Below are 20,068 nucleotides of genomic sequence, written 5' to 3' on the forward strand. Positions count from 1 at the left end.
ACTGCGTCCCTGGCAACCTGAAGGATGGTAAACAACAGGTAGGTAATATCAAAGTGAATATGTATCTATGTCAAATATTTAAATATCAAAGGTTAATAATGAAGGCAATGGGATTTCCATTTCAAGTGCTGGCTGACACTCGAGGGAAGGACAGTTTTTACAATGCCTGAATAAGAGCGCCATAAATTTCAAATTCAAAGTTGGACACAGGTGGGTTGGAGGAACATATTTTACTGATGTATTATTGAGAATGTTGTTTTTCTTGTTTGCACTGATGCTGGTAAAATGATGACTATCTGCTATTCGAGTGAAACAGATTTAAAAAAGGAGACTTTGCATGTGTTGTCTTGTCAATCTCTGACAACCTAGTTTAAGCAATGATCAAATGATCAGTATGCAGGTTTGTAAACCTGTTTGTATGCTTCATGTTTGAATGAAGAACATGGAGGAGAAACATTGACAGAACACACACAGGCCAAGGAGATCCCGTTTCTGAAAATTTAATCCATAACCAATGTGTTGCACTCAGGAAGCATAGTACTTTTTAAATGGGTTACATTCAGAAAAAAATATGTTGGGTACTGACAAAGTATAAATTAATTGTTTTTGTACAGTGTTTAATTTAAATATTCTAATCCCTAACTTGCTTGACTTTTATTTTCCTTTTCATCCTTTTACTCTCTACATTTGTCAACAGGTATTTGCAATACTTTCTACTTCTTAAAAAGTACTGGTTACTTAATTAAAAACAATATAAAATACGTAAATAGACAGCTTCTTGGGCTTAGACTCGGGTAAAAAAATAAAATAAAATAAAAGTTTGTTATTTACACTCCTATAAAGTATCCCTCCATTCTACGGTACCAAAATCACTACTTTTAACCAAAGAATGAAAAGGAAGCTCTGATTGGCTGGCGACCAAAGTGCGTCTCGCCTCTCCACCAATACGGCCCCGCCTACTATATATTGGAAGTAAGCCGCAGCCGGTGTGTCCAGTCGACGCTTCAAGATTCTTCAGACAAGTTTCGGCAACTCCCTTTAGGGCGCTCCCGTATTTTGATGCACCCGTATAATGTAGTCAACACTTTTAACTATATTCCCACGCATTTTTAACTTTAATATAACTCGTTAATGTGACCTTGTAATTACTTTGCAAAAGTTATTAAGCAATTATGCAGCCCTAGAGGGATCTTCTCACCAGCTGGAAGTCCAGAGAAGATGGAAAGTCGATCTCCTTAAGAAGCCAAGCGAGATGGGAAAATGGGAGCTGACAATGGTAGGACATATTGGTTTGATTTTGAATCATCATGGAAAGTTGGAAAGTAGAAAACAGCCTGCATGGGAAATAGTTTGCTCCAGAATGAATCTGGCAAGTCAAAAGATAGATGACTTTAACAGACAAAGCAAAAAGACCACTGTACTTTTGTCTAATGTCCTTTTGTTCATTTATAACTTATGAGCAAAAATGTTTTTTAAAACTACTTCTACATTACATTGCAACTTGTATTTTTATTGTGTGGGATTTTAATGCATTTGCATAGAATGCACACACTGTAAACACGGAAATGTGTGTGTGCAGGGGCAAGTTACATAAGGCTTTGAAAACAAAAACTAAGTTACATTTGTCATCTTCAAAACTTCCCCTTGATGAGCTCCATTGAGCTTCTCAAAAAGGGGGAAGAAAACTCACACAAGGCCAAGTCAGGATGTTCTCAGCCAGAAAGTGTCAAACGCCCAGGGCATTTTCGAGCAGGCACGTTGTCATGGTGAAGCAACCACGAGTTGTCTTGCCACAACTCTCAAGTGCCTCAGGATTGCTTAGATGTATACGATGATTGTCTCAAAGGAAAACTTCAAAATAGATCCCGGAACATTTTTAACTCATGTACCTCTTTGGCCCTACAAAAGGTGCTTGAAGTCCAGCTGATAGATATGAGGGCAAAAGGTCACGCAATGATTTATTTTAATTTTTTTATTCAAGTCCATTTAACTGCTAGTTGTGCTTAGTGCCACCAGCGCATCACTGACAATGGCTACAAGGAGGACACAATGTTTCCTCTCTGTTCAGAGAACAAACAACGGCGTAGTTTCTCCGATAGACAATGGCTTGTGTGTGAGTAATACTTTCCTAAACTTGTCCGTTGCTTAGCGATTAATTCCAACTTTCATCATCAAAAGAGTTTTTTGACCCTTTAAAGTTTGGGTTTAATACAAAGTGGAGCATCGTAATAACATTGCATGTCTATTTATTTGTTGCGTGCAACTTTATAGATTTGTGAGGTGGTGCGTGTGCACCACATGGATTAGTTGGAAGAACAAATTATGTAACACATTTTAAAACCTTTGATATATATGTATATCATATACATCGATGGACAAACAGGATTTTCCAAATTACCACTGCAGTTTTTCTCGTGACCTATTTTGAGGGATCCATCCATGTTGATCAAACTACATATTTAATCATGGCCCAAGGTGGTTGCACTCGAGTATTGTATCCTACTGACATTTCGACATTATTTTCCTGTCCTGTGTTATCACATGACTGAAACATTTACTAATCCTCTATTTGTCCATAAACATTGTAAACACACTTCAACCTGTAAAAGATTCTTGGCCATTTCACTTTATTCTTCTCTCTAGAATCAATCTTTAAAGTGGCTATGAAATAGGACTGCAACTAATGATATTTTTAATAATTCATTTGTCGAGTATTTTCTCAATTAACAATGAACGTGATATAAATAAATTAAATTAAAAAAACAATAAAAAAGTAAGAATCATGAAAAAAATTAAACATAATAAATAAATAAATAAGTAAATAAATAAATAAATAAATAAATAAATAAATAAATAAATACGTAAATAAATAAATAAATAAATGAATGAATAAATAAATAAATAAATAATAGGTTGCTCAACTTTATCAATAATTTATCATCAGTTCGATTGGCCACATTCTCATTTCAGCATTCCTGACCCCCCCCCCCTCCTTTCCCCCCACAATCCACAGAACCCAGTGCAGGAGTGGGGTGAGGAATTTGAAGATGGTGCAGTATACGGGATCACTCTGCACCGGGTGCCCGTCTCGTCCTCGCCCGACCCCGTCTGCAATCCATCGTGCGCTTTCGTCCAGTACCGAACCAACAAAGTGCGGTGTCTGAAGGCTGCCAGTTTACAAATGCTCGTGAGTCACCTCCTGGACCCCGACTGTCCGGAGCACGACTACGGCAGGATCTTCCTCTCCACGTACAGAACATTCACCAGCACGGAAAAACTGTTGGAGCTCATCTTCCAAAGGTTGAAATACCAACAACATATATTTAAACATGCCTATTTTACAAATACTGTTTGCTCTCGACCGAGACGAAAAGGTCAAAGTTCTTTCTCTGCATCCAAATGATGTTGGCTGTGAATCATTTTGAAAAGTAATAAGTAGCCTGCAGGTGCTCATTACCGAAAGGCTCACAAAACAACAATTATGGCTGACAATGTGGTTTGCGTGACTCAAGTGCAGGATTAGGGACGGACAAATCATATTTATTGTGAAATACACAAAAAAAAAAAATAATTGCATAGAATTTTTCTTCCCTCGTGTCCATTTGCAGAGACACTCCAGCATTAGACTTGGAAGACAGCGAATGCAACCTGAGGTAGGTGGATATTTTATTTATTATTTTTCAAATCTATTTTTGCATTAATCATAAAATCATTGCTTCCCTAGTCCTCTGTTGGCCTTCATCCAGACATGGTTGGACGAATACAGTGAAGACTTCAGGGATCCTCCGCTTCACTCTGGCCTGCAACTTCTTTTGGATCACCTTCGGATCAGCTCTGCTGTGCACATCCGACTTCACTCTCAGCCCAACTTCTGTTCCTTGGCCGGGCAAACGGAAAATTTACTTCGGAGGTTCCAGAACGAAGGTGCTCCTCTATCATATCCGATTATATTTTTCCCACAATACTTATTTGCTCTTGCTGTTGCTTCATCAGATTCCGAGACACGTGCGAGCCAACGATATGAGCTGCTTTCAGGTGATGACGATTCCGAATGTGAGCATTCGCAAGACCGAGAGGACATTCTGGATTTCTCAGCAAGAGCCATCGCAGAGCAACTCACTCGCATGGATTCTGTAAGACCATCGTGACAAATAACCTTCTATATTTATGGGTGATTGAACCCTGATTTGATTCCCAGGCTTTATTTGTCAAAGTGGCGCCTTACCAATGTTTGGGCTGCATCTGGTCACAAAGAGACAAGAAGGAGAACATGTCTCCTACCATCAGGGCCACCATCGCACAGTTTAATGCCATTACCAACCTGGTCATCATATCCCTCCTCTGCCGACCTGTGTCCGCCACTTCTGGTCCGACACCGGCGCAACGAGCTCGAATCATAGAGAAGTGGATCAGCGTAGCGCAGGTGGCTGCATGTTTTTCTTCTCACTCAACTTATCAACATATCTAACCTTCATGATTCTCTCCAGGACTGCCATCGTTTGAAGAACTTTTCCTCTCTCAAGGCAATCCTGTCCGCTCTTCAGTCCAATGCAGTCTATAGATTAAGAAAAACCTGGACTGCAGTTAGCAGGTAAACTCACTTTTCCTCGAAAGGAGACAATTTGCAGTTTTTCTGTCACCTTATGTATAATAATTCTCTTTTAACGAGGGCAGTGAACCTTCTTTTTGAGCAGTGTCAGCAAATAACTTGTTTTGGATGACCCATATTACACGGCACTAAGCTAGTAAAATGTCACAGATAATAAAAGGTTAACTTAAAAGCCATTTATTTGTCGGTGACATAACAGCTGCTCCTGTTACCTGTTATGCTCACTGTTGTTTTTGCAGGGACAGCATGGTTACGTTTGAAACGCTGTGTGAAACATTTCCGGATGAAAATTGTCTTCTGACCAACAGAGAACTCCTGGTGGAGGTGAGACCGAAATGGAAAAAACGAAATAGAGTAACATTATGTCCTGTTGTCTGAATTAAAAAAAATCTCCTGAAATCATTAAATTAATTCAATATAGCAAACTAATACTGCATAGCAATATTTGCCTAAGTAAAAGTATTGATGAAATATTCTGAATACAGTAAATATTTTTCTCCTATTGTTCAAGAGGAACAACCTTTCATTTTTTCCAAGTTAATATTTATCAGACTCAGTGTTGCACCTACCTAGATTCCTAGAAAAAGATCTTTAGTGATCTTTTCAGAAGCTTTTAAAAGCTGTGTGCACTCCACATACAATGGAACTTTTCATATTTGCTTTATAACCTGTAAATGAATGACAGGATTAACAAAGGGCTCCATGCTAGGTAAACAATGATTTTAATTTTCCTTTTACTTCTTATGCAACATAATTTCAGTTCATGTCGACTGAAATATTCTACTGAAGAACTCGAGTGTTTTATTATTATTATTATTTTTTTTTTCCAGGCAACTCAAGTGGCATCATGTGTCCGTAGATCACATAGCTCTGCACAATATGATGACTAAGAAATACACAAAAGTCTCTTTTGCAAACTTACAAACTAGATGTTCTAGCATTGGAAATGTTGAACTTGGCCGCCCTTCCTTTCAGAGGAAAACAATTAAACAGGATATCCAGGTTAATGTCTACCCAAAGTTTAGAGGTCAGCGCTTATGCTATAAACCGGTGCATGGATGTTATAAACATCCCTTTTAAACCTAATTTTCTGCAGCAATGATACATTTTTTTTTTTTTTTAAATTCAAATCAACGCGGCCTCCTTCGACGAGACCGAGGTCAAACGACTATGGATAATATTTCTCCCAAAATATCCGAGTCGTTACATACCCAGACAGCTGTGCTTCAGGGAGGTGAGCGAGAACTTTGAAATGATATAGGATGTTGTCATGCCACCTTTTCAAAATCACTGCTCCACAAGGGAGATAATTTCACATCTGCCTCAAACACGGCAGAGACCTAAAACTATCTTTGGCCCCCACTCGGTGCTAAACAAGTTTCAAGTGGCCGCCGCAGATCCACCAGGATTATAGGCCGGTAATAATAGACTGGAGTTCTTTATGAGTCATCTGCACCGTCTCCTGGGTTGAAACATGAGCCAGCCGGCAGTGCTACTCGACCAATATACCTTGAATGAAAGTAGGACAAGCACGCCATTAAAAAAAAAAAAAAAAAAAAAAGTGTGTGGATTGAAACGACAGTTACATCTCACAATTATTGTAGGCGAATAAATTATTCGGTGTGTCCTGCAGAATAGTTCCAGCGGCGTGGTGCCTTACCTGGGTACCTATTTGACCGTCCTCACCATGCTCGACACGGCCCTGCCGGACACAGTGGAGGTATTTGGATATATCACGTATCCGAAGAAACAGTTGTATCTTTATCGTCATGATTTATTTTTTTTATATTCCATTCCGTGGAAGTATGAAATGATTGAAGGTTATTATCCCCAAGGGGTAATTACAGTGCATGGTCAGCAGCTAGCGTGACGTCACCAAACAAAAATAAATAGGCAGAAAACTCATTCCCACATTGCTTTTTATAGCTCCTGAGAAATACATGATGCTTTAGGAAAATTGTAAAAGTGATTAATCTTTTTTTTTTTAATTTCTAGGAATAGGTAATGATAGACATGATAAATGAATTTTAAAAAAGTGTGTCCCAAACTCCGAAATTAAACAAAGGAATATTTGTTTTATATATATTATTGGGTTAATCATTTATTGCAATAAATACACACCCTTATAATAATTCAATGTTTTGACAGGCTGGACTCATAAACTTTGAGAAGAGGAGGAGGGTGAGTTGCGTTACTCAGAATTTCTTGTTCAGTTTACTCACAACAGTAAAATACTGTGCAAAATAACTTGCTGGCATATGAGAATTTTCCATTCATCTAAAACTTGATTGTTCCCGCAGGAATTTGAGGTTCTGTCCCAAATCCGTGTACTGCAAATGTCCTGCATTCAGTTCAACCTGCCTCATCACCCCAGAATTGCGACTTGGATGCAAGGACATAAACTGCTCAGCGACCAAGAAAGGTGCGTTGGAGGAAGTTTTTCGGGTATAATTTTATCTTATATATAATTTCATAATTTTAAACAATGAGAACATGCATCTTGATTAGCAACAAAATAATATTATAGTCGGAGTCACATTTTTTTAATATGCTTTATTTTATTTTTATTATATATCATTTATATTTATTTTAGATATGTTTTTGTTTTTTTTAAAAAAGGAAAAGCTGTCAAGGATATATTTATTGGATGTTCCACTGTGTAATGTAGCATCATTCCTGATAGCGTTATCTAATTTTTACAGCTATGAACTTTCAAGACAGCTGGAGCCTCCGGCGGATGTGTCTTCACCAACCACTTGGAGCCACAGAACGCTCACAAAGAAACTTTCCTCGTGAGTATCATGCCACAATATGAGGTTTGCCATATTAGCACGTACATACGCACACAGTTAAAAAAAAAAAAATGTCCTCATGATCTGTAAAACCCAGAAATGTTTTTTTTTTTTAGTCTCTTGACAATGAGCGATGGATCCAAAAAGCTCCCAGCAGACCAGATCAGTGTTTTATCTTCGGAATCAAGTAGTTCTGAGTTGGAAGATCTGTCCTCTCCAAACTCTTCCTGTTCCATCAGATTACAGGTAAATCTGAGAGTCAAGACGAGATTCAAACCTAGAACCTTTAATTGTGAAGCACTGTAGTGATGATGTCACTATCCTATATATAGTACAGGTTAAAAAAATAAAATAAAAAAACTGTGATATTTTGTTTTGAAGAAGTTATATGACAAATTTTATTTCCCGCAGTCCTTCCACAGTTCTTGCAACAACGTATCCGAGGTCTTCTCTTCCCCCTCCTCATCCTTTTCATCATCCTCTCCTTGCTCCTCGACGACCTCATCCCCAGACTCCCAAACCCCCGTGGGCTCGTCTTCCGACTCCCTCTGCAGCTCCGCCACAACTCGGCTTTTGGCGGACCCCCACCACAAACGTTCCGTGTCCATGACCTCCCTGCCCGTCTACAACCGCCAAAGCGCCGACTCCTGTATCGTGAGGGTCAGCGTGGACCTGGGTCACAACAATGGCAACATGTACAAGAGTGTCTTGGTGAGTTGATTACCAGAACAAGATTTTATTTATCGTTGGAGTCCACAAGGTGGCAGTAATCATCTTTCAAATCATCTTTATTCTTTTTGGTTCTTTACGTTTTCGTAGTTGACCAGCCAGGACAAAACCGCTCATGTGATTCAACGGGTTTTAGAGAAACATCATCTGGATCACATGACCTGGCAGGAATTCACTTTGACGCAGGTCATCTCGCAGGAGAGAGGTCAGAACACACACACGGATATTTTGTCTTTTTCATCAGCAACTAACGCCATCTCCTGTGTCTTATTTCCAGAGTTGCTCATACCAGACAAAGCAAACGTCTTCTACGCCATGTCAACGACGGCCAACTTTGATTTTGTCCTGCGTCGGTTCCACAAAGGCCACAAGAAACCGCTGAGAGCTACTTCTAGTCTTGGCCGCTACACAAAATAGAAATGGAACTTTGAATAGTTGTAAAAAGAGAAACCTGTCGTGCTCCTCTTTTGCTGGCAACAAAGAGGAGAAAAAAAATGTGAAGCTCTTATGGTAGCAAAGATGAAAAAAAAAAAGCACTTTATGAATGATTCTCACTAGAATGGGGACTCAACTTTAAAATACCTGATGTATTGTGACTGTGTTGGAATAGCCACGTTTAGCCATTTTATTAGGCACAACAATTCTACCTTTATAAAGCTGACAATGCTTCAGAGTGAAATTTTCTCGATGGTAACGTCCAAAATTATAATTATAATGTATTTTTTTTATGTTTTGGTTACAATGAGCACATCTCCTTATGATTTAGTGCATTTTAAAAAATGTAGCGTTAGATCAATATCTCTAAGAACATTATCATCTTTGTAAAGGTAGATTTTTTTTGGGGGGGGGTGTAGACTTTTTCAATGGATTTACCAGTTGTGGCCGTGTCTATTAATCCAACAGTTCCTTGACCTTTTTCCCCCCAAGGTATTCTTACCAGAAAGACTGCCGCTAGTTGTAGCTGTATGCAACCCTGCAAAAAAAAAAAAAAAAAAAAAAGAAAGGAAGGGGCATTTGGTTGGATGATGTATGAAGAGTGCAAAAAAAGGAATGTCGAGTGTTGTGATCCTGTCAAGGTGAGTTGTACTCATGTCCCCACACCTGTTGCCGGCGTATTTACATGGGAGCGCCGTTTTGACCTCCTTGTTGCTGGGAGATTTGGCATAACTGCCCTGACCACAAGGTTGGCATTCCACCAGTCTGGTAACCATGGTAACAATAGAGACTTTGATGGACTGAACGTCTTGCACATGCATGAGACTCTTCAGAGGAATTTCAGTTTGTGTTTTAATCCCACACTTGAATTTCATTCTAATTACATTTTTTCTTTGGTTAATATTGCCAGGGAACCTTGTAGCCAATTTTAAAGCCTAACCTAAAAAAAAAAATGGGGTGCCTAATTTTAAATGTTACTGTTTAATATTGAGATTTAAAATGTTTAACAAATATATTTAATACAGGTGGTTCGGTCATGTGTATCCTGAATGGAAGTGTTGCTTAAGTATGTTGAGGATATCATTTCAATAACATGAGTTGTCGAGTGAGATTGTCTATTAAAAAGAAAATGTCAAGTCTGTAAAACAAGCTAATAAATAATGTTAATTAAAAATAAAACAGATCTCCAATGCCTCTGGTGTATTACAAAACCTTGAACCTAAAATTTGATACACATAAAACAAATTGAATCACAAATACTTTCTATATTTCTAAAGGCACATATGGCTGATGAGTATAAAAATCAGCCACTAGGTGGCGGCAAATAGTTGCATTTATTCTACTTGCAAACATAGTGTGTACAAATATCTATTTGCCACTTGGAGGCAGTAAGCATCTTGGTTAGAGTCAACTCTAGCATAGTTGCCTTCAATTTGGAAATTAAATCAAATTAAGGCCTTTTTGCATCATTTTTATTCTTGCACCCAAATGCAGAATGAACTAATCTATATCATGCCATTTAGTATTTATCTGATATGCTCACTTTGCAAAACTAAAAAGAATAGTAATAAAAATAAATTACTCTTAAAAAATGAGATATTTCTTTCCTCTTTTTCCCCCTCCTCTAAGTAAATGCAGTACACCTACGTACCATTTTTTCCCCCGACTCTGCAGAGCGACTCTTTTCACGTGTGGCTGTTATTTGGTCGGGTCAGCATTTCTTCAGGAGAAACACAACACTCATCTCACACTTTCTCATGTATTATGTATGCGTGTGTACTGCAGTCATGTGTGCAAACTGCATTTGTATCCACGATGCCCTCTTTGCCTTTGGTGCATGGGCCCTGCAGACACTTTCAAGGTCTCGCCTGGATTTGTCAAGGAAATCACTCACGCAAGCCTCCAAAGAAGATTGATGAGGCATGCAGTTTAGCTGTGAGTAAAATCAATGATGCTGACCCCTGCTGACCTATAAGTGTAATAAGGGGACCTGTTAGTTGGCATTATTTGCATTCTCAAAAATATCCCCGTTGTACCTCATAAATTGAATATTATAGTCTTGTACTGCTATTTTGTTTGCAGATACTGCCCCCTAGTGGTTAGATGTTTACCTCATGGTTTTTAAAGTGTGTCTGCATACATTTCCTTAAAAAAAAAAAAAAACACCAGAAACACATTGGCCAACACTGTTGTCACATTCAAGCTTCCCTGAAGACATACACTTGCCCTCCGCTTCACCTCCCAGGAAGGCCCTCAGCTGTTTTTACAGTAAACACATGAGTCTGTGCGGATATGCTTATGTGTGTCCTGTGTTCATTTCATGCTTTGTATACTATAGATGTTTGACTTGTGCCCACTGGCTGTAAAATGTGCTTCGGAAACCAGGGCAGTACTCTGTTTGTGCACAGTTGGTAAACACAGCCTTCTTCCCCATTCCTGGAAGAGGAAGCCGGAGGTCACGTTGATATTCAAACACACAATGAAAAATTTAAACTGGACTTTAATTTGAAATGTCAGTCTCCACCTCTATGCAGCTAAACTTGCATGCACATTCAGTTGACCACTCAGGAAGTCTAACAATAACACAAATATATATATTTAGCTGAGTAAAAAAAAAAAGGCCTGTCCATCTAAATGAGGAACTAGTTGTTTTGTCTTTTTATGCATTTATAGTCAACCTTTGACTACAAGCCATCTACTGTGATAAATGTGTTAAAATGTAAATTTATTATATCCTCCTTATGGAAAGTGTATTTATTGCCGTTCACAGACGTCATACTTAATGAAGTTTTATTGTGTTGCTCTAATTGCTATGATCGACTATGCGTGTTATGCGTGTTCTAATTATAGCCATGTAGGCATTATCTTTATGATTGAATTTCTACTGTGCGTATGTGGCGAGTGAAAGAGTGAGCGTGAGTCATAGCGTGACGTGAACGGCCTGTGTCACTCACACGCTTGGCCTCAGCACATGGCTGGTAGACAACACACTTCCAGCCTTCACGTGCTGCGCTTCCCCTTTCTTATGCCCCCCCCCCTTGCGGTCTTTTACTGAGAAACCCACCTTGGTTCTGGCTACTGCTGCACAAACCGTGTAACCATTAATTTATTTGTTTCTAGTCAACATTCAACACTGCATTTTTTAATTTTTTTTTATTTCAGTGTAGGTTCAAGGTGTTCCTTTCACTTGTCACTATGGCAGCCTCGATCGTTAAAGTTTTACACTAGCGGAATGCAATTATTTTACGGTTGAGCTCGAGCTTTCAATCATTAATCATTGTAAGTAGAAAAAGCCACAAATTCCTTTGAAAGTGTGAGATTTCTGGAATTGGGAGCGCTTCTTTGAAAATTTGATGGATGAGATATACACTAACGAGGTCAAAACATTTGGACACGTGCCGAGTAGGTCATACGACCTCACAATTTTATTTCTGAGAATGAAACAGGCTCTGTCTTCTCAAATGCCTCATAAGGCACAAGGGATCGTCTATTTTTGCAGACGGATGCAAGCACATTTAAAAAGATGGAGCTTTGCGCCGTTGTGGGTGTGAGCAAAAGTCAAATTAATTACTTTAAGTGTCTAATTTCAGCCACCAAATGATCAGTTGTGCTGGGAACATGTCAAAGGAAAAACCCAGCAGTACGCCGGTATTCTTATCATGGCACCGACGGATGAACCAAATTTCCCAAACAAGCACAACGAGGCTTGCGGTAGCACGAAAATGAGGATCCGCCAGTTTTTAAGCTAGAGCACATTTGTGTTATAAATATAGAGCCCTTTTTTTTTTCCCTGGCTTGTGGGAAACACTTCATTGCATGTTCGTATTTTATATATTTGATATAAAAGTGGAATTAAAAATGTAAAAGCATGGAATAATCTACATATATATTAGGCATTAAAAATCACTACATGATCTATTTATATATTTTTGTAGCAAAAGTCCTTGTGAACCTAAAAACTGTACTTTGTGATTCCGGGTCGCCATGGCGATACCGATTTGATCACAACACTCCGAAAGCACTTTGATCTTATTATGTACTAATAAAGACGCTGGAGCGTTTCGCTCCGTGCTGTCAACACGGCAAACACAAACAACAGGTGTTATTCTTAATACTCCACTTTCCCTCTTCTGTGCCCTCGTTTGCAGAAATACCCGTCTGCAGGCTCTTTGTTTTATGTAACTGGGGCCCGAGTGAAGGTGTTACAGTAACACGTTGTGCATTGGCTGCATGTGAGCAACAACTCACATGGGGCTTGCGGCTCCCCCTACTCCCCCCCCCCCCCCCCTCCCTTTCAGGTGTTTGGATTAGAGGAGAAAGGACTGAGTGGTGAGCAGAGGGGGGTGGTATTACTCAGAAATCCTTTTTCCGCCTTTCCAGCTACATATTTTGTGGGTCACTTTGAGGGTTGTTTTCATCATTGCACACTAAAATACGCTTTAAATGGAATTTTAGTGTCATCCACATGAATAGTTCACTAAAGTCTTAATTGCTTTGTCAAATGGGCCAGATTGCGATAGGACACTGTTTATGAGGTTATTGCTCCAGGAGGCTTTTATTGTTCGCTCGTGGAAGAAACAGGAAGTCCATCTTTTGTGTATTTGCTTTACAATATCAACATTGGGGAGTATGGGTGTAGTCTTCCCGGACAGTTTTAGGCTCAACTTGTCATAACAATGTGCACGGCTTACAACTGTGATCCATTTGTCCCTGCCTGTCATAAATTCTTATTTATCTGTTTTATCTTTGCTGGTCTTTCTATGCCTGAGATGTTTAGTGACAGGCAAATTTGTGAATGTAAATTTGCAGGCCGAGAAACGGAGCAGAACCAGTCCATAGGCTTGCTCCACTTACAGTCATTTGAACCAGACCGGGGCTAGACAGATGGATGGTCCTGTTGACATTAATCCACACTATGAGGTAATGGAGTTAGCTTGTGTTTGTGCAATGCTTCGCTGCCACTCCTGACTTACTGACTGACCTACTTAACCAGCAACTCACGTGGCACAAAAAGCCAGCGCACACACATATGCAGTGTGTGTGTTTCTTTCCCAGAAGCTTAACGGATCGTAATATTGTGCGTACGTGTGAGTTGGTGAAATGGCAGCTTGTCCACTTTGTGTACTTGTTGGTGATTTAAAATTTATGCAAGGGACACAAGTCTGTGAAACTTGGCTAAATAGAAAAAAAATGAATTGACATTCCTATGGGAAAAAAGTACATGAATGAATTTTGTAATCACATACTATTTGGAAACTCAAACGACCTAATCTTTTGGTGCAAACAAAATAAAACCAAATACCAGGAAATGTCAGATTATAATAAGAAGTATTTATTCAGAGGTTTTAGGATTTAGCCTCTATCCACCACCAACAGATCAGATTTTCCCATAATATATCAAAAAAGCTGTTGACACGTGTTCTAGAATTAAATTGAACAGATAAAATTTCAATTTGTATACATTCTGCCTTTGGCTTAGAATTAAATCAGCAATCATATCAATTCAGGTGACAAAGGTTAAGAATACTCTGAATCAATGTGCTATAATGAATGATCTGTGAGAAAAAAAATAAAAGCCAGCAGCGAACCTCTCCACTTTGTACACAGATTGTATTGAAGTGTGTAATTAATTAACTCACTTATTACTCTAGCAAAATCCCTTTCATTGTGTTTCCTTGAATTTGCACTTCACAAAAGTGCTTGACTTTTTCCGAAGGACACTTCACTATGATGGATGACGGTGTACGAGCTGGATAAACATCACGTGAAGTTCTGATACATGTGATACAAGGCACATTATTGTCTGAGAGTTTGCCGGCAGCATAAAGCAGGTCTGCATGGAGACCTTTGGGAAAAAAAAAAAAAAACAGGCATGTGGCCATTAAGTGTAATGGCAGGAAGCCATCATTGTGATGGAAAGGTGGTGATCCCCCCCAAAAATCTGAAAACACTGACAAACATTTAAATATATTATAATATGTCTGGAAATGTGGAGATAATTCCACAATTAAACATATTTTGGGTGGGGGCAGTGCCCCCGTGACCCCCCCCTAGCTCCGCCAATGCATGTATTGGTTTCTGGGTTTTTCCATTACACAGAGTTCCGTGCAGTACCACATTGTACTGCAGCATGCCAGGCAGTACTGAGCCCTACTGGGAGAGTTGCAGCATAATTTAAAGGTCACAAAAGAGGAGGTACCCCCCTCCCCACTTCTTCAGTGTAAAAAGTTTGCCAATTCATGATGTTCCTACAGAGGAGAGAAAATGCACTATATGCATGTGAGTATTGTTGTGTGCTCTTGGTATGTGTTGCTGTTGCATGCACATTGCTTGAAAGTTTATACTGACCATAACATTCATGCTAATTTACTTCAGCCTTGCTTTGCTTTATGTTAGCATTAGCTTGCATCTCCATCCAAGCAAAAGGTTATTTTTTTGTAGGCCTGCATCATATAATGGGAATCAAGTTTCACCTTCTGCAAGCCTGGTGATTACCTGCACTTGCCTTTTTCCAAACTTGCATACCTGGTTTATTTTACGAGCAAAGAAAATTATACCTTTACATAATTGAACACTGTCTGTCATGAGAATTCCCCTTGTGCTGTGATTATCAATGCAATCTTTTGTTTTACAGGTATTATTATCCTTATGTGGTTTTAGTCACGTGCAGATGAGACAGACCAAAAAAAGTGCTGGATAACAATTACCACACATAAGTACAAAACACTCACCATAAAAGTTCACACCAAAATTTATATTCACCTCAAAAACTCTCATATTCATTAAAAATTCTCAAACACACCCAAAAATTCTCATGCACAAAACGCGCCCTCAACAAAACGAAATCCTCACTCACTAAAATAATCTCTATCACATACACAAATCAATTAAACCAAAATATTTAGTATACAATATGAAATCTGCAATATTCTAATATCTGTTTTTTTCCCCCTGTCCATCCATAGGGTGCTCCCATTTAACTTTAACCTCTGACCCTCATGGGATATTTGACTCCTGAAACCGGACCCTCTCAAATCTCACTCACCTGAGGCCTGACCGCTGGCTTTCTCAACATACTTTACGACAAACTGGATTCAACTGGATAAGAAAGTAGGTCCATGCGGCTTTGCGGTATACATGGTTACGCCATGACACACTCTGGGCTCGTGGGTGGCTGTGTTTGTATTTGAACAACGTGAGGCACAGTAACCGAGGACGAAACGTGAGCTGGCGTTATATAGCATCTCACTTTTTCTAAAGCTCTCTGTGACCTTTTGTACAAAACCCCAACAATTTTTTTTTGTATTCTTAACTAACATTTCAATGCAAAGATCAAATCGATGTTTGGACTGTCAATCCAAGTTTCTTTTTGTACCATATCTTAAATACACTGAAGATTTTCAGATTTCAGCTGATATTTTATTTATCTGACTTTATCTGGCCTTTCCTCCCACTGTCTCCACTTTCTTTTGTAAACTGTGTATTCTGGTTGATGGATGAAAGATGCAATATAAGATGAAGATGAAGATACTTTCATTTTATTGAGTTGCTATGAAAGGCTGCATGTGGCACATTTGAACTTTTTATGCATATTTCACTTTTTACCCCTAATTTTTTTTAAATCCATAAAGTTAAAGCTGTGGAAGATACTCATGAACTATTCCTCAAGTATTGTTCAGTCACTTGGAAAATTTAGGTTGCTTTCTGATTTTTGCATTACAATCACAAAATAATATTAAATGACCGCCATCTAATAATATATCATATGTAGTATTAAAAAAATATATAATGTGCTTTAAAGCACTAATTGCACTGGATCATTGGCTAGAAAGTCATTTCAGCCAACATGTGACCTAACTGAAGTTCATAATGGAAGGTTGTAGTCATCCCCCTGCACTCAGCTGCCCCCCCCTCCAAAAAAAAAATCAGCCGTTACATTCCAGTCTGGGGAGAAAATAACACTCATGCCATCATTGTTTCCTCCCTGTGTTGCTGTTCATTTTGTTTCTCTCAAGGCCCCCACCTCGGTTAGAACCTCCTTAAAAGGCGCCCTTGTAACATTCGGGAAAACACAACCTGTTGATTGCTAACGGCTGCTCTGGAGAAAGATCACCACAACGACATGACATTCCTCCTGTCGGAATCAAAGCCAAGCGTGACACGTGACTGCGAGTCAAGTCTGCTGGTTTGTGATCCAGCTGGCGCTCTATATGGTCAGGATTCTTGGAGCTCACAGCAGATTTCCTCTCAAGTACACCAGGGTGGAAAAAAAAAAAAAAAATGGAAGGGGAGGAGTTTATCCGGGGGACATGGCCATGTTAGGAGGATCATATTTGTACATTTGGCCTCTTGCTGCAGCACGCCCACTGCGCCTCTTTTTCCCTGTTACCCCACAAACAGCTGTTTTATCGTGGGTGGGTTCAAAATTACATTTGAAAAAAAAACTTGCCGAAATCGGGAGGAGCTGACCTACATTTTGCCGACGACTCCCGGCATGCGACATTTATTGCGATCCAAGTTTCTTTTTAAAGTTGTGATTGCTTACTCGCTGAACATTAATTATGGTAAATGTATTCACTTAATAATTTCAATAATTTTCAGGAGTGACAGACTTTTCTTAACATGATTAAAATCTTATGTTAATCTTATGTTAACATATTCTTGACCTTGCTTAATTCAATTCCACGGTGACTTGCAAGTAAGCTTATTATAAAAACACACGCATGACTCATTCGGAAACTAACACGTGTAAGCTATCCAGCTTTTTTTATTTTTTATTATCACGACACAACGGTTACTCTTTGATACATATCTTTCCTGCCACTCCTTGTGAATTCTTAACACCATATTGACAGCCCGCCCGCCCACACACTGTATGCACCAATAACACGTATGACTGCGACTTTCCACAAGGTCACTCACGCTGGAAAGCTTCCAAAGTCAACAGTATGTGAAGCACATGACCGATTGCCAGGGAAATAAAATTATTTTCTATTAAATCATGCTCCTTTCCCATGCAAAGGTCGACCGATTTAAACGATTAAGACTCTTCCTGTAGCGCTTGGAGCTAAATGCTTTAAAATGTCTTTTGTGTTTTACTCAGGCTGAAACACACTTGTGACTGCTGACCTAATTTTCAGCCACGGATGAGGAATTGAAAACAAAAACATTGGCAAGTGAGGCTAATTTGCCATGAGTAAGCCCCTCCCCTCCCGTGCACACACGCACATTACACTTTGCGGGGCCCCTTTTAGAATCAAAACAAACATTCCATACTCACCCAGCCCTGATTTTAGGGCGCCTATGTTACTCGACTTTAATTTCAGCCAGCAAGGTTATTGTGTAACATCTTCAACATATTTTCTAACCTACACAACAAGTCTTTCCCCTTTTCACTAGAAGTATTTACTCGGGTAGCTCGAGGGAAAGTTGGCAACACAATAAGATTTAACTGGAGGATTTATTTACAGTTTGTAAAGATGTCCCAAAATATCCGAAACACAATGCATGCATTGTTCCCTTCCGAGGAATCCTTCTCTGTTCCGACATGTCCTCCTTAGAAGTGTGTCACATGGTGGTGCCATCCATCCTGTGGTGAGATTACAGACGGCTTTGAAAGTTGGTGCAGGGCTAGAGAGGCAACAACAACATTTGCGGCATTTACGTCAAGCCGTACCTTTCGTCACTTCTCCCACGCAACCTTTGAGTTGGGCCATTGTTGGGGAAGGAAAATGCAGGTGTGTGCGTTGGTTGGGGTGGAGCTGCATGCTTAGCAAATTGTGGTTGAGTTTTTTTCTGTTAGCCAATGGCCTTTTGGCCTAAGAGGAAGGAAGCCCACAGGGGCGAAAGACACAGTTGTGTCTTTGTTTTGCACTCGGTGTTTCCCACTCGCTCTTTGTGCCCTGTGGGCCTCCATCATTAGTCATTTGGCCTCAAACACTCTTGACTGTCTGCTACTGCGGATTCATGCGTCGTTGGCTGGTTCTTCTTCTCAGCAGGAAACTCATTGTGCAAGTGTGTGTTTGTGGTCATGTTGGTCCTCTGGTTTAATTGTAGATGGCAGAGTAGAAAAAAAAAAAAAATCACCTATGAGGAAGGACGCCATGTCATTTAATTGGTATGACGTCATCCTGTGCCTCAAAACATAGCATCGTCTGAAATTTCTGATAAAAGTATCATTTTATTATTATTATTATTTGTTTTAATTATTATTAACTGAGGCTACTCTGTGAAAAAGAAAAAGGCATCTGACAGGTTTTGTTCGATCAGGTTGTTTAATTACAGACTTGATGACAGGTACTCAAGACCCGACTAGTAATTACTACGGAAGCAATTGAAAAGATATTTTTTCATAATACTGCAGTGCACTTTGAAACACCCAGAAAACTGGTTTCATAAGACTTGCATGCTCCTCTTACATCACTTTCAAAGTAAGCCAGAGGCTGTAGGTCAACAAGGGCTTCTGTGGGCTCACGTGTTTGCAAGAGTCGTGCGTGCATGCCTAACTCAGGAGAGGCTGAGTGAATGAGTGTGAACTTGGTGGCAATATGGGGCCGGGGGGGTAGTTATATGTGGGCCACGCCGCACCCTGTTCCGGTACTATTCATGCTGCTGGCTGCCTCAGACCAGTTTGAATGTGACTTCATTGCGCAAGAGATGAACAAAAATATTCCAATTTCTAAACATCTTATCTAACATTGTGTAAATAATACATATAAATAATAATAATGGTGCTGTGGGGGTGTTTTACCTTCATTCGTTCACCTCTCTAAGCATCAGCCCCACCCAATTCAATAAAACTCACGGTGTGACATCATAATGTGTGGTCCGCCCCTTTAGATGAAACATGCCCACTTTCTCAGAGAAGCTGTCCCTGCAACTTGAAATAACATTTGGCGAGTCAAATAAATTTCCCCGTACCCCTTATAATGAGTAATTTTGGGATATCCTACTTTGGGAGTGGTCATGGAACACACCTCGATTCTATCGTAGTGAGTAAAGTGGAAGCAGGTTTTAATGGACCAGGAACTTCCGTGATGGAAAAAGAACCAACAAATGAACTCATATTTCATGAGAAATTGGATCAACATTGTGCCAAAGATATTTCAAAATCCTCGATGCTACCATGTGTGAGTAAAGTGGAGGCAGGTGTTAATGGACCAGGAACTTCCGTGATAGAAAAAGAGCCAACAAATGAACTCAATTGGATCAACATTTCAAAATCCTATCCTAGGAGTGTGCATGCAAATGCATCATTTCTGCCATTCCTATATTCTACTCTTAACCAAGAGCATCTCTGTCGTAGATCTCCAAAAATGTCAGGAATGGATCCCAACCTCCATCGATCCATCCTAACTGCCGCCCTTCTCTCTCATTAGCTCTTCTTTACCTCTCTTCACACTGACCTACTTTCCTCCTGACCTGTTTTTGCAAACTCCCGTGCAGTTCAAGTGTAGTCAGGAAAGCAGAGGATGCAGCAGAATTTTGCCGAAAATGTCAATGC

General features: G+C 39.6%; 2 protein-coding genes across 8 annotated transcripts in view; both read left to right on the forward strand.

The window, feature by feature from the left end:
* Window positions 1-939: 939 nt before the first annotated feature.
* Window positions 940-9,755, forward strand: rgl3b (ral guanine nucleotide dissociation stimulator-like 3b). The gene is made up of 16 exons (XM_088357646.1): window positions 940-1,276; window positions 3,014-3,300; window positions 3,609-3,653; window positions 3,725-3,924; window positions 3,994-4,133; window positions 4,199-4,423; window positions 4,488-4,591; window positions 4,849-4,933; window positions 6,243-6,329; window positions 6,758-6,790; window positions 6,910-7,031; window positions 7,312-7,401; window positions 7,518-7,647; window positions 7,813-8,112; window positions 8,221-8,335; window positions 8,408-9,755. Exons 1-16 carry the CDS (start codon window positions 1,253-1,255, stop codon window positions 8,545-8,547), a joined length of 2,127 nt encoding a protein of 708 aa, XP_088213772.1. The 5' UTR covers window positions 940-1,252; the 3' UTR covers window positions 8,548-9,755.
* A 4,933-nt stretch (window positions 9,756-14,688) lies between these two features.
* Window positions 14,689-20,068, forward strand: part of plppr2a (phospholipid phosphatase related 2a) — a 54,222-nt gene continuing 48,842 nt past the window's right edge. For 6 of the 7 annotated variants that reach the window (XM_088358326.1, XM_088358331.1, XM_088358327.1 and 3 more), the window contains exons 1-2: window positions 14,689-14,844; window positions 15,531-15,675. The gene's annotated coding sequence lies outside the window, so the exon portion shown is untranslated. Of the gene's footprint in view, window positions 14,845-15,262; window positions 15,282-15,530; window positions 15,676-20,068 lie in introns of those variants that run through there. The other variant, XM_088358323.1, reaches the window with a different exon arrangement.

The sequence above is a fragment of the Syngnathus floridae genome, chromosome 17 (assembly GCF_059516105.1).
Source record: "Syngnathus floridae isolate MCC-2025c chromosome 17, RoL_Sflo_1.0, whole genome shotgun sequence".
Lineage (NCBI taxonomy): Eukaryota > Metazoa > Chordata > Actinopteri > Syngnathiformes > Syngnathidae > Syngnathus > Syngnathus floridae.